The 13,238-nt window shown below is 43.5% G+C and overlaps 1 protein-coding gene across 1 annotated transcript; it reads left to right on the top strand.

Moving 5' to 3' along the window:
- The first annotated feature begins 1,101 nt into the window (after positions 1 to 1,101).
- glo1 (glyoxalase 1) lies at positions 1,102 to 11,389 on the top strand. Its single transcript, XM_059982645.1, has 6 exons — positions 1,102 to 1,250; positions 2,681 to 2,763; positions 6,346 to 6,486; positions 8,942 to 9,009; positions 9,543 to 9,632; positions 10,212 to 11,389. The coding sequence occupies exons 1-6, from the start codon at positions 1,176 to 1,178 to the stop codon at positions 10,298 to 10,300; spliced, it is 546 nt and encodes a 181-aa protein (XP_059838628.1). The 5' UTR covers positions 1,102 to 1,175; the 3' UTR covers positions 10,301 to 11,389.
- Positions 11,390 to 13,238: the final 1,849 nt, after the last annotated feature.

Raw genomic sequence — 13,238 nt, 5'->3', positions numbered from 1 at the left:
TCATTTCAGAGAATCTTACCTGGGACCAGTGTGGAAATTCCACTACAATGGAGGCACAGCAGCAATTGTACTTTCTTGAAAGAGTGCACAGATTCGGCATGTCATCTAAAACTTTGACAAACTTCTATAGAGTGGCCTGCTGACTTCCTCCAGCATTTTGTGTGCATTGTGCAGAGGATTCTGACTGCCTGAAGACTACACAGAGTAGAGGATCTGTGTAACTGTGTAACCAATCCATCTCCAGCACTGAGCACAACTACGAGAGGCGCTGCCACAAAAAACTGCAGCGTCTTATACCAAGGACGCCCATCATTCAGACTAGGTTCTCTTCCCTCTTCTGCCATCGGTAAAGAGGTACAGGAATTCTTATCATACAGTCATCCTGAAGCAGCATGGATAACTTCACTTACCTCAACACTGAATTTATTCCACAACCTATGGACTCACTTTCAAGGATACAACTCATGCTCACAGTATTAGTTGTTTACTATTTTTATTATTCTTACTGATTTACTATTTGCTCAGTTAGTCTTTTGCACATTGGCTGTTTTTCAGTCATTGTGCGTAGTAGTTAATGATCTACTGTGAATAGCTGCCAGGAAAATGAATCTCAGGGTAGTATAATTTTTGCTATATTTTACTGTTTTGCTTTCCTGCTGTCTTCGACTGTTTTCGAAGAAACTCAGCCCGAAACGTCACCTGCATTTTTTTCATTTTCTGTGCCTGGCCTGCTGAGCATTTTGAGCGTGTTGCTTGGATTTCTAGCAGCTCAGATTTTCTCTTGTTTGTGAATGGACCTCTCTCCTGCCTCTTTTTACCCTTACTCCACTGTAATACTGATACCTGATTTTAGCTTCTCCCTAACGAACCGCAGGTTCCCATATCCCTAAAAGGTAGGAGCCTTCGCCCAGTTCGGTCAGCAATAACCCTAAAAGGATCAACTCGCATTGAGGCTGAAGAACAGCTAAGTTTACGCTAGAAAGATGAGCGGATGGCAGTCGGCGGTGACCAATGAGGTTGAGTCTCGGGGACTAGTCGCTTCTCAATGATTGGGTAATTTAGAGCTGGCGCCACCGACGCATTTTCATTGGATTACCGCGACAGACGCCGTGTTAGGATTGGTGAATCGGCTGGGAGGGTGGGCTGTGATTGGCAGGCGGGCAGGGTGCCTGGTCATGGCGCAGGAGCTCACTGGCCTCACGGATGAGCAGGCTTATGCCGCTTGTTCGGAACCGGACCCGAACACCAAGGTGCGGGGTGGGGGCTCTATCACGGGGCGTCGTTTGCTGCATCGGTGCCCGGCGCCTTGGGCGTGAGCAGTGGCGGAGCAGACTCGATGAACCGAACGGCCTAAGTTCGGTGGGATGGCTGGGGACGTCGGAGGGCTTGTGCCGCTGAATTGGTGAAACACGGCTCGGCAATGCGACGATCGTCTGCCGGTCAGTGTATCCGAGCCGTCAGGAAGCTCTGTTAAACACTGCCGGCGGGAGGCCATGCGGCCCATCATTCCCGTACTGGTGGAAGAGTTACCCAGCCTATCCTCCCGGTCGCCGTAGCTTCTCCAAACTTCAGATGTTGTTTGCATCTGATGAGGGGTTTCTGTCTCAACCATCTTTTGAGACACGTTTTTCCCCTCTGACTAATTATACTTTTGTTGATCCCTCCCCCATTGCCAAAGAAAATGAGTGCATGTTTGTGATTTGTGATGTTTGCATGTTTTCTAAGTAACTATGTGCATTTGATAATAGACTTATTGTTTCATGTACAGTACTATGGTACAGTGAAAACGTTTTATTTGTATGCCATCCAGACAGATCAATTCATCCACATCACTAGTGTACAATTCTATCTCCGGTTACCTGGAAAGTACAAGTAGACAAATAAGGGGTGCAAAGGTGCAACCTGTAGTTGCCCTGTTCTCCCCACCACCACCATCAATCTCAAAGGCCTGTGGGTTGGTTGATCAGTTAGCTGCTGTAAATATGAATGTGGGTGAGATGCTGGGGGTTTTGGGACAAAGGTTATTGGGAAAATTAGCTGGTAGAGGCTTGGAAACTGCATGTCCAGGGGAGTGGGGGGGGGGGGGGAACAGTCTTACTTTGAACATTCCAAAGCACTTGAATCAGAAAGGGGTATATGATGGACCAAGAGGTGGCTAATGGTTTAGCACAGGTGTGTACTTGATCGTCAGTATGGATGTCATAGAGTACTGTAGGCTCTTCAGATTATCTAGTCTACAACAAAATGGCTTGTTTTTATTCTGTATGTTTCTATTAACTAGAGGGTGGGGTTTGAACTAGCCCATTGCTATTCAAGTTATTCCTAGTACCCTCCTGTAGATGGACAGGGGATGAGGAGAAAGTAAATGCCTTACCAGTAACTTGATTTCTCCTCCATTCAGACTGCTGAACAGATCCTGACCTGGATCTGGGCCGTATCTTCCAAATATCTGGACCTGACTTGCACTACCTTACTTTCCCTTTTCTGTTTAAATTATGATTTATAATTTAAATTTTTATTATATTTATTTTGATTTGTACTTAAAGGAGCGCGAAGCGCAGAAACAAATATCACTGTGATGATTGTACACTCTAGTATCAATTGTTTGGTGACAAAGTATTATCGCATGTTAACTAGAGTGCATTGATTTCCCAGTGTTCTCATAGTCTCTGTCTTTCAGGATTTTATAATGCAACAGACAATGCTGAGAGTGAAGGATCCGAAAAAATCTCTTGATTTTTACACCAGAATCATTGGAATGACGTAAGGAACATTAAAAATTGAGTACATGAAAAAAAATGAGTGAGCGATTTAGAGTTGAGAGTGAGAGTATAAGATACTCCAGGATCCCACAGGTTAAACAAAATGAAACGCACCATTCAGTTTGTCTGATCTGTAGTTACTTTCTGAGGTGTTGGTCTCTGTTACCTAAAAAGTGAAATGATCCAGTTTACTTTCTGGTGTTGACTAATCAACATTTCCCACATTTTCTGCTGATGGTATCTGTCTCTACATCAGATGGTCTCTGGAAGCTTAATTTTTGTGCTAAAATAATTTCCTTTCTAAATAGTTGTTTTTCTAAAGTAATTTCCCATTTCTTTGTTCAGTGCATGTTCTGATTCAGCTCTTGCAAGTAAACACATGTCAGAAATGTTGTTTACGTTCTCTTAATGTTACTCATTAATATTTCCTGATGTACCTCCTTGTTAGAGCATGGGTTACTGTCACACCTAACACAGAGTGTGTGTGATCTGGGTCTTGTGTGACATTTTGTCCCAGTGATAGTTCTCTCCCTACCTTTGTCTTCTCACTTTTCCCCAGTATTATATCTCCATATCCCACCCAGAACTCATATTAAACCAAAAGTATCCATTGTCAGCTTAACCTTGTTAAACTCCACTAAACCCGTATGTTGCCTTTTAATGTCAAAATTATTGTACAACTGGTTGCCCAGGTAGCTCCCAAATCGTTCTCTATTCACATTTCACCACTCTCTGTTTCATTTGATCTCCCAGCATTTGTAAAAGCACAGAAAGGTTACAGAAATGAGGGAGACCATTTGGCCCATCGTGTCGATGCAAAAGCAACCCAACTCATCTCACTCCCCACAGGCCTGTACGTTTTCCTTGCTTGCCATGATTCAGTCATTCTCCACTGAACAGCAATTCATGTTCTGCCTAGGTAGTCTAAACTCTGGTGGCATGAACAGGGAGACAGAGGTAACCTGCTCTCCCTCTGTCCTAACCCACCCAAGTCCTCCTGCACACATTCACTTCCTTCCAATTCCCCTCACTCCGCAGTCCCCCACAACCCAGTTTCTTTCCCCTCACCTATTCACTCCATTACCCATCTACACTCTCCTCCCACTGTTCTCATCTGTCCATCTTGCCTCCCTTATTTGGTTCCATGATCCACCTATCAGATTTCATCATTTTCAGTCTTTTATGCCACCACCTATCAACTTCCAACCTCTGCCAGTACCTCCACTCCTCCCTCCTCACCTAGACCCACCTATTTGTCTCGCTTCCTCTCCTCTCTATTTTGGCTATCTCCCTTCTACACAGATGCTGCCTGACATGCTGAGTTCCTCCAACAATTTGTTTTCAGCCACCTCTCCCCCACTAATCTTGGCAGTGCATTCCAAATTTTAACAACTTACTACATTTATTTAAATCAAATTGTACCTAAATAACTTTTGGTTCCTTTGGCAGTTCAGGATCTCTTTGCCAATGGTTTCTCCCCAGCCACATCCTTCACGATAATAAAAATCTTCATCAGACCTACTTTCACACTTCTCTGTTCCAAGGTAAACAAACCCTGTGACTACAATCCCTTTTCCTTGCAACTAATATAAGGAATCTCTTCACCCTGTCCAAGGTCATCACAGCTTTCCTAATGTGTGGCTTCCAGGACTGAACACCTGTGTAGCTATTGTTTTAGTAAAACTTCCTCGTGGAGGGGGTTCGGACACCTCTGCTCTGCAAAGTTATCCCCTTTGTAAATTCATACAGCTGTTCAAGTTTATTTTTATCATTGGCATTTTGGGGTATAAATGCCTTTAAAGATGAGATTTCTGGAGCAGCAGTACAGTAGATTACCAGATGAATATAAGTATCAGTTAGGAATAGTGTAAATGAACATAAATTACAGATATATGTACCTGGTGAGAGCCCTGGGCCCTCCTCTTCCTGCTGAGGTATATTTAGCTATACAGGCAGAAATTACTTGGCAACTATTGCATTTTACCAACTACTGCTTTTTAAAATGGACTTTTGCCTATCAGTGATTTGGGATTTAGCCCACGTCCAGGACTGAATGTTATTTGGTGCCTGTCCTCTCTGAACTTCATCATGTAGAGAAGGTTTAAGTACACCTTGCCTGTTGGAAGGGTTTATCCAGCTGAGGCAGGGCCTGCACTTCTCCTTTGATATTGCTGGGTTAAATGTATTTCGTTGGCATTAAAAGAAAATCCAATCCAATAAATTCAATGCAGCAAGTCAATGGCCTGGAGGACGTGACAGCTGCTTCTGTTATAAAGTACCCTTAACAATGCAAGCGTGCCCCATGATACTTCATAGAAACAGAAAAACAAGAGCAAGAATAGGCCATGAGGCCTTTTGAGCCTGATCTGGCATTAACTGTGATCATGGCTGATCCTTTCAGTACCATATTCCTGTTCTCTCCCCATTATCCTTAGAGCCCTTTGAACATAAAGCACGATACAGACCCTTCAGGCCATGATGTTGTGCCAACCTTTTAACCCACTAAAATCAATCTAACCCTTCCCTCCTACATAACCCTCCACTTTTCTTTGGGTTTATAAATCTATCCATCTCCTTGAATACATTCACAGAGAATTCTACAGGTTACCCACCCTTTAAGTGAAGAAATTTCTCCTCATTTTACTTTTAAATGTCTCACCCAGTGAGATTGTGAGCGTTCATTCTGGGTGAAACTTCCTCCTGCGTTTACTTTTGTTCCAAGTGGGAATAGTACAAACATTTCTGGACTTGTGGATAAAGCAGAGGTGAGGAGTGGGGGGCAGTGAGAGTACTGTGATCAGTGCCTGTCAGGAAAATGAATTCTAAAGGTATCCCTTGTTTGTGCCTGAACTGATGTCCTTTGTTTGGTGTCTGCATGGTTACCCAATGCCAGACCTCTGAGTGTGTGCAGCGTTGCTGGTATGTGCCTTTTAACTGAGCCCAGCAGGAGCCAAAATGAGTGGATGGGAAATGGAATCCTGTGTAGTTCACTGGCGTGTGAAGCCACAGTCCTCCTCTTCCTCCTTGCTCGTGCTGAGTGAGTCATACAACACAGAAAGACGCCCTTCAGTCCTTCAGACCCATCCATGCTGATCAAATTACCCATTTTACCCATATCCCGATGAACCTTTCCTGTCCATGTTTTTCCCTGCCTCAATCACTGTGTTCTCATTTCATATAACCACCATCCTCTGTAGAAAAAGTTGCCCCTCGTGTTCCTATTAAATCTTTCCCCTCTCACCCTAAACATATAGTCTCTGGTCCTTGATCTCCCAATCCTGTGAAAAAGCTGTCTTCAAACTATCTGTACCATTCAGTATTTTATACGCCTCTGTAAGGTTACCCTCGGTCTGTTGTGCTCCAAGGAATAAAGTCCCAGCCTGTTTGCCCACTTGCTGTAACCCAGTCCCCTGAGCCCAGGCAATATTGTTGTAAATCTTTCCTGCACTCATTCTAGTTTAACGGCTCATCCCTCCCTCTCAGGACCGACTCCTCCTCTTCCGGGACTTTACACCACTGCTACTCTGTTCTGTGCTGTCCATGCTCTCTTTCTCTAATGGTCATTTTTCCAATTTGCTCCTAGATTGCTGCAGAAAGTTGATGTTCCCTCGATGAAATTCACACTCTATTTTCTGGGTTTTGAGGACAAAAAGGAAATCCCAACAGAAAAGAACGAGCATACGGCCTGGACCTTCTCTAGGAGGGCTACCATTGAGCTGACGCAGTGAGTGCAGCAGGGTACTGAACAGGGTGGGCTGCAGTACTGAGAGCATGGAGGCGTTTTGTCCACGTCGGATTCTCCTGCCTGAATGTTACCAGAAGCATCCAGTGTTTTCCTTTGTAATGTCTGACGGCGCTGTGGATTGTACCCCATCGCCAGGCATGTTCTGTATGCACAGCTCATTCTTCACACGCAGCCTGGCTTTCTTATGAAGTTATATTCACTAATGTGCACTTGCGCGGCAATGTGCAAAACTCACTAATACAGTCTGGTAGAGAAGCCGCACGGTGCAGTGCTGGAAAATTCAATGGGTACAGATGGATAGCAGAGGCACAATGGGGTGAAGGCCCTGGTTCTGTGACCTGTGACTCCCATTTTCACTGGTACCTTTGGTGCTGTGAACTGTCCTAAGTAGGAATATTCTAAACAAATCATGTGCCCAAAGGGGGAGATTCTGAAAAGAATCTGGGAGAGATGGAGGTTACTGGGAAATTAATTCCCAACTTGGGGCCAAGACACGATCAACAATATGTCAGGTAAAACTGGAGATGGACAAGATGCAGGGGTGGGAGCAAATGGGAGGGGCTCTGGACTGGAGAGGTAGAAGGCCCCAAGATTGGGGGTTTGGAAAGTGGGGTTAGGCTTTCAAACTGAGGTGTAGAAGCTGATGTGGATGATCGAGCCCAGGGTGGTCTTGACAGTACCTATGAGGCAGGAATCAGCTGGCCCAAATCAGCAAGGCCCAAATGGCTGCCCTACGCAAGAATCCTGGTGACCTCCAACTGAACCCGGAGTTGGTCTTTCCCCCACACTCACTGGAGATTTTTATTCATCTACTGTAGTCTCCTAATGCCCTTATTTCATTCTCCTTCCCCTCCTGGTTCCATCCACCTACCCACCACACATTTCACCCTCCACCCTGGCTTCCCATCTCCTTCTTCTGGTTCATGGTTCCATTTGTCTTGCCTCTTCCTGATAATGGTTCCCAATATTCATATTTATTTCTCAGATTCCAACACTGGTAGACTTTGTGTTCCTCCAGCTGTTGTCTCCATCTTCACCTTCCCCTCCCCTCCCCTCACCGGGTTCCTGGTTCTATCTACCCAATGTTGCCTGCCTCCATCTATCATACTCCTGCCTCAGGTTTCCAACTCTATCCCCTCCCCACCCCTAATCTAACTCGCATCTGCCCATCATCCTTCACCCCCACTTCATCTACAATCACTTCTGGCTCCTGTCTCACCCCTCCTCCTTTCCTCTCTATACTGGCCATCATCCCTGTTCACTCAGTCAGGGTTTCAGTCTGAAATGTCACCTCTTCCTCTCTCCCCGCCCATAAGTGCTGCTTCACCCACTGAGTTCCTTTGGCAGGTTTCTGGTCCACATTCCAGTTTCTTGTCTCCCTAACTGCTGGTTCCTTGTACTGACCTGACAATCAGGGACCTTCTCTCATTCCCCATTATCAGGATTGCAAGGAGTTCCTGCCAGAGTTCTGTAAGGAGGCCCACAGTATAAGGGTTGTGCTCATTGTCCAGTACTCCTGGGTCCTAAAAATGACTGTCCTTCTCTCATTGTGATAAACGTAGAATGTGACGATGAACTGTTCTCTGACTGCCAAGACCTCCTGACAGACAACAGATTGACTGGGTGGATTGACTTCTGGTCTTGTCTTTGATTGCGTTTCTGTTTAGCATATGTCAGTGTGGAGAAAGCTGAAGATGTTGAAAAAGATTTTTATAGGGAAGACTGGAGGGGCAAGGGGAAGATGTGTACAGTCGTTATGCAGAATGAGGAATGGTATCTTGGCAGCCAGCACAGAAGGAGGAGTGAAGGCATGGGCTGATGGGTGGCGTGTGAGGGTGCTGGCTAAGGTAGTATATGTTTAACTGAAGTGGCTTGAAGTTCAGATATCCTGGTAGAAAGTTCCTGCTGGAGGACCATTAAGATACTATGTATGTTCCTGGTCATGCTTATGAGATCAACAGAGGAGATCTGAGGATGACAGCAGTACTGGAGCATGTTAACCTGAGGCATTTGTCCAACAGAGTTGGACTTCTTGTCTTTGTGCTAAATAACAGTGTGGTACTGTGTAAAGTTACTGAAAGTGACCACTTCCCCAAAAGAGTAGTTACTGGGGACGTGGAAGATTGAAAGATTGGGGTAGGACCTGAGGAAAGAAAATTTCTTCTCATCCAGGCAGTGTTGGGTGTTAAAACTTGCTGCTTGGATTGTTGGTGAAGGCAAAAGCTCGCACCACGGATACAGGTCAGTCTGCCAAGAACATGAGTGAAAGCTGGGGAGATCCACCTCACTGCTGTTGATCAGATGGGCTCTTTCACTGTGATGAACTGAATGATGGTATGAAGCTAGTGAAGCCATTCTTGGGTGGGCCAGTCGATGAGGGAATGTGCTGGGTGGAGCAGCTTCCTGATCATTCACTATTTTTTGTACTTCGTAGCAACTGGGGCACAGAAGTGGATGAAAACCAGGCCTACCACAACGGCAATTCTGACCCCAGAGGATTTGGTAAGTCTAGTCTCCTTGATTCTCCTAAAAGCTTTGTGGGTCATTTGGCCAAATGGGAACAAAATTCCTAGTTCAGGAGGTGTGGTCTCTGCTTGCTTTGTAGCTCTGAGTAAGGGGTGTGGTGGGAGGGGTTGGCAAGAGGTCACAGTGGCAGTCTACGGTCAGATGTCTCAATTGAGCTTGTTAACAGTCTTGGGTGAGAGGAAATTACAGTTTCCTACTCTAGATCCATCTGCTTGGGAATGTGTTCCTTGCCTTTCCTATTGCCAATCTGTGCCTGATAAAATCATACAATTTAACGGTGGAAGCCATTTGGCCTATGGTAGCTGATTGGTGCTGGACAGAGCTCTTGATTCCTATTTATAGGCTGACTTTGAAGGAGGTGGCTTCTACTGCACCAAGTTTGGATGCTACAATTTGGGAATTTAGTGATTGTCCCTCCCTGTATTGGACAATGACAGGTGGCTGCACAGTCAGTCATCTCAGGTAGCCAGTGCTTTTAGTTTTCACCTGGAGATGCTCCTTACCTGCAGGTCACTTGGGCATTGCTGTCCCTGATGTTTATGCAGCTTGTAAGCGGTTTGAGGAACTTGGAGTAAAGTTTGTGAAGAAACTGAATGATGGTGAGTCCTTTTGTCTCTGTGCTTTCCTGTATGACAACAGTTGAATGTACTGACAGAATAAATTCCAGGTCCTTGTCTTACTCAGCAAGTCAGACAGTATCTGTGGAGAAAGAAACGGAGTCAATACTTTAGGTGGATGACCTTTTATCATAACTGAAAATGTGAGAAGGTGAGATAGAGGGCAAAGAAAACAGAAAATGATTGGACTGGGGTGGTGAACTAAGCTTGTCCAGGTGACACATTGCTTTTGGTCCTGAGCAAACTGATCTGTCTAGGACATAAATATGGGCAGATGAATCAAGGCAGTGGAGACCATGCTTGAAATGGACATCTGACCTAATACAGACTCTTCATGTTTTCCAATTCCCTCCCATTTCTACAGCTTAAAAGCACACTTGCTTATTGTTCTGGTTCTGAAAAATTAACACTGTCTACCCTGCTGATTGTTTCCAACATCTCTTGTTCATATTTCCAACATACTTTTTGTATCTGCATTCCTTTTGTTCTAGGGCAAGTAAGGTGAGGGGAGATAGTGAAAAAATATGAAACCCAGTACAATCCATTTTGTTTTTGCTTCAGGTAAAATGAAGGGGCTCGCTTTCATCCAGGATCCAGATGGTTATTGGATAGAGATTTTCAGCCCAAACCAAATGATTGCGATAGTATGAATTGCGGAGCATGAACTCAACAACAGTTTGGATTCTTCAATACTGAGCAGTTATCATTGAACCTATGCAGCATGAGATTTAATGCAATTGAACTATTATGGAATTTAGGCAAATAGAGTTTTTGTGACCTGGCATTATTAATATTCATCTTTGGGTGGTCACTACCAGCTTACTGGGAAATTATGAATTCGTTAATTACCAAGGATGATTGCAGCTTAAATTTTCTGCGGGCACGAAGTCTCCAAAAAACATTTGTGTGAAACCTTTGACTAATCCTAGTGTACAGTAAAGAGCAAGTCCAGATTCCTCAGTGATTTCTAATATCTGCTTGGATTACCTCTTAATTTCAGTAAAAGGAGCAGAAGATAGAAGGTTGAATTCTTTTGCAGCACCTAAAATATATATAATTTAAATCCACAATTTCACTTCAATTTCAAACTGCAGTGTAGTTGTAAATTCAGAGCAAAATGGTTGGATTAAATCACCCTCTAATCATTATTAGTGATTTTGATTCAAACTTGTTAGAAAACCATGAGGTGTCTCGTCAATTAATGGAGATACGAGGGGTGATTGATAAGTTTGTGGCCTTAAGGTAGACGGAGTCAATTTTAGAAAACCTAGCACATGTAGGAGGGGACTATGTTGAAAAATAAATATGCTAGGTTTTCTAAAATTGACTCCTTCTACCTTAGGCCACAAACTTATCAATCACCCCTCATAATCAAAGAGCCATTGCTATTTAAAATTGCAATCAAGCATTGTGTTGAAATTTGGTTTCCATCCAGCCTTAAAGTAATTAGAGTGGGAAAATCTAGTCCCAAAACTGCAGATTATAATCTGTCACCACAGCCCAGGGATTTGATTTGTGCAAAGCATACCCAGCCTGCTCGCTCATTAAAATCTTGTTGATATTTAAACTGTCTTAATCAGGAAGATTCGCTTTTGTGTTTTGATAACATCAGTGTGCCAGGCAGACTTTTGGCACAGTGTTGATGTGAATTTGGAGATTAACCGAGTATTAATTTATGTTAAATAACAATTATTATCATGTAGATCCAAATCTATAATAAATGTTTACTTTACTGCTCATTTCCAAAATTGGACTTTTTTAAAATCAAGTGTAAGCTGGACTTGAGATCCTTTCAAATTAATAGACCAAAAATTCTTTCCTTGTACTTTTGCACACCAACAGATCCACCTCTTGTTTGCAGAACACCACTCTCCTGAAGTATGGAAACACTCTGACTGTGCAGCCCAATTAAAATTGGTAAATTGGTTTATTGTTGCATGTACCAAGGTATATTGAAAACTTGTTTTGCATGCCACCCATACAGATCATTTAACTGCAATAGTGCATTGGGGTATCAATATAAGACAATAACAGAATGCAAGATAAAAGTCCACCACTGCATTTGGGGGCAAGGCTATAATAGAAACATAGAGTAACAAAGAAACCCTACAGCACAATACAGGCCCTTCGGCCACAAAGCTGTGCCGAACTTGCCTTTACCTGAGAAATTACCTAGGGTTACCTATAGCCCTCTATTTTTCTGAGCTCCATGTACCTATCCAGCAGTCTCTTAAAAGACCCTATCATATCCACCATCACCACCATTGCAAGCAGCCCATTCCACACACTCACCACTCTCTGCATAAAAAAAAAACAACTTACCCCTGATATCTCCTCTGTACCTACTTCCAAGCACCTTAAAACAGTGCCCACTCATGCTAGCTATTTCAGCCCTGGGAAAAAGCCTCTGACTATCCACACAACCAATGCCTCTTATCATTTTATACACCTCTATCTGGTCACCTCTCATCCTCCATCGCTCCAAGGAAAAAAAGGCCGAGAATTCACCTGCATCATGTTCCTTTGACTGTAAATGAGCAACCTAGTGCAAATAATGGGCTGCCTTCATATAATGCTGTTAACAAAAGCATCCTCCAAGTCTTAGTTTTCATTGTAATATTCAAGATGATTGTCGATACTTTCAGATTCTTCATCATTCCTAACTTTTTGAAGTAGTGAAACTATTTTGTTTTCACTCCGGGCCGTTTCTGGCATCTCTAAGCCTGATTGCTTGAAAACACAATAAGCAAAACAGACAGTATTACTGTTCATCTCTCAGCAACTATCAATGAGAAAAATCACTGCTGTTTGAACATAAAGACATGGAACTGATGCTATTTAAAAACTTCACTTGAAGCACAGTGTTGTGTCTAATAGCCACACAAGTGCACTCAAGTGATGCTGGTTAGAAACAGTTCAGCAACAGTCTCATGCCCCAATTAGGAGGCACAGTGTCCAAATTAAACTAAGGGAATCCCAGCAATTTTCTTGATTAGTTCTTGTTCTTTAGGGGTTGTCCCAAATAAGCGGCTACCCCAATTAACCGGAATGCATAATCAGGTAGAATTTGAGGTCCAGGGTCCATCTTATCAGGAGACCAAAGGGGATCGTTCAAAAGATTAATTACAGTGAGATAGAAAATCATTGAACCTGGCTTTATATCTGCTTGATTGGAGGGGATGGAGGCAGTGTCTGGAATAGGTGGGTCTTTAATCATGTTGGCTGCTTTACAGAGTCCATGGTGGAGAGGCTAGTTTCTGTGATGTATTGGAACTATATCCACAACTCATATCATTCCTTCCCATCACAAACTGTCCAGCTGTCATATCAAGCTGTGGCTTTTTCCAGTTGAACCAAATGTCTGCAGTCCCTACAGAGGCTGTTGGCCAACATGTCTTTTACTAGGGAAAGTCATAACCAATCCCACTGTCATTCTTCCCCAGAGTTTTGTGCCTCCTCTGCATCAAACATTGCTCTGGTTTTCCATCTTTTAAAGAAGCATGACACTCTCTAACTTTAAGTAAGTTTAATGCATATTTTTAGAAATATGCTTCGTTCTCAAACTGTATCATTATTCTCAGTAAATCA

Source organism: Hypanus sabinus, chromosome 10, assembly GCF_030144855.1.
Source record: "Hypanus sabinus isolate sHypSab1 chromosome 10, sHypSab1.hap1, whole genome shotgun sequence".
Taxonomy (NCBI): Eukaryota; Metazoa; Chordata; class Chondrichthyes; order Myliobatiformes; family Dasyatidae; genus Hypanus; species Hypanus sabinus.
Note: the sequence above shows the minus strand (reverse complement) of the source record. Positions and strands in the feature narration are given on the sequence as shown.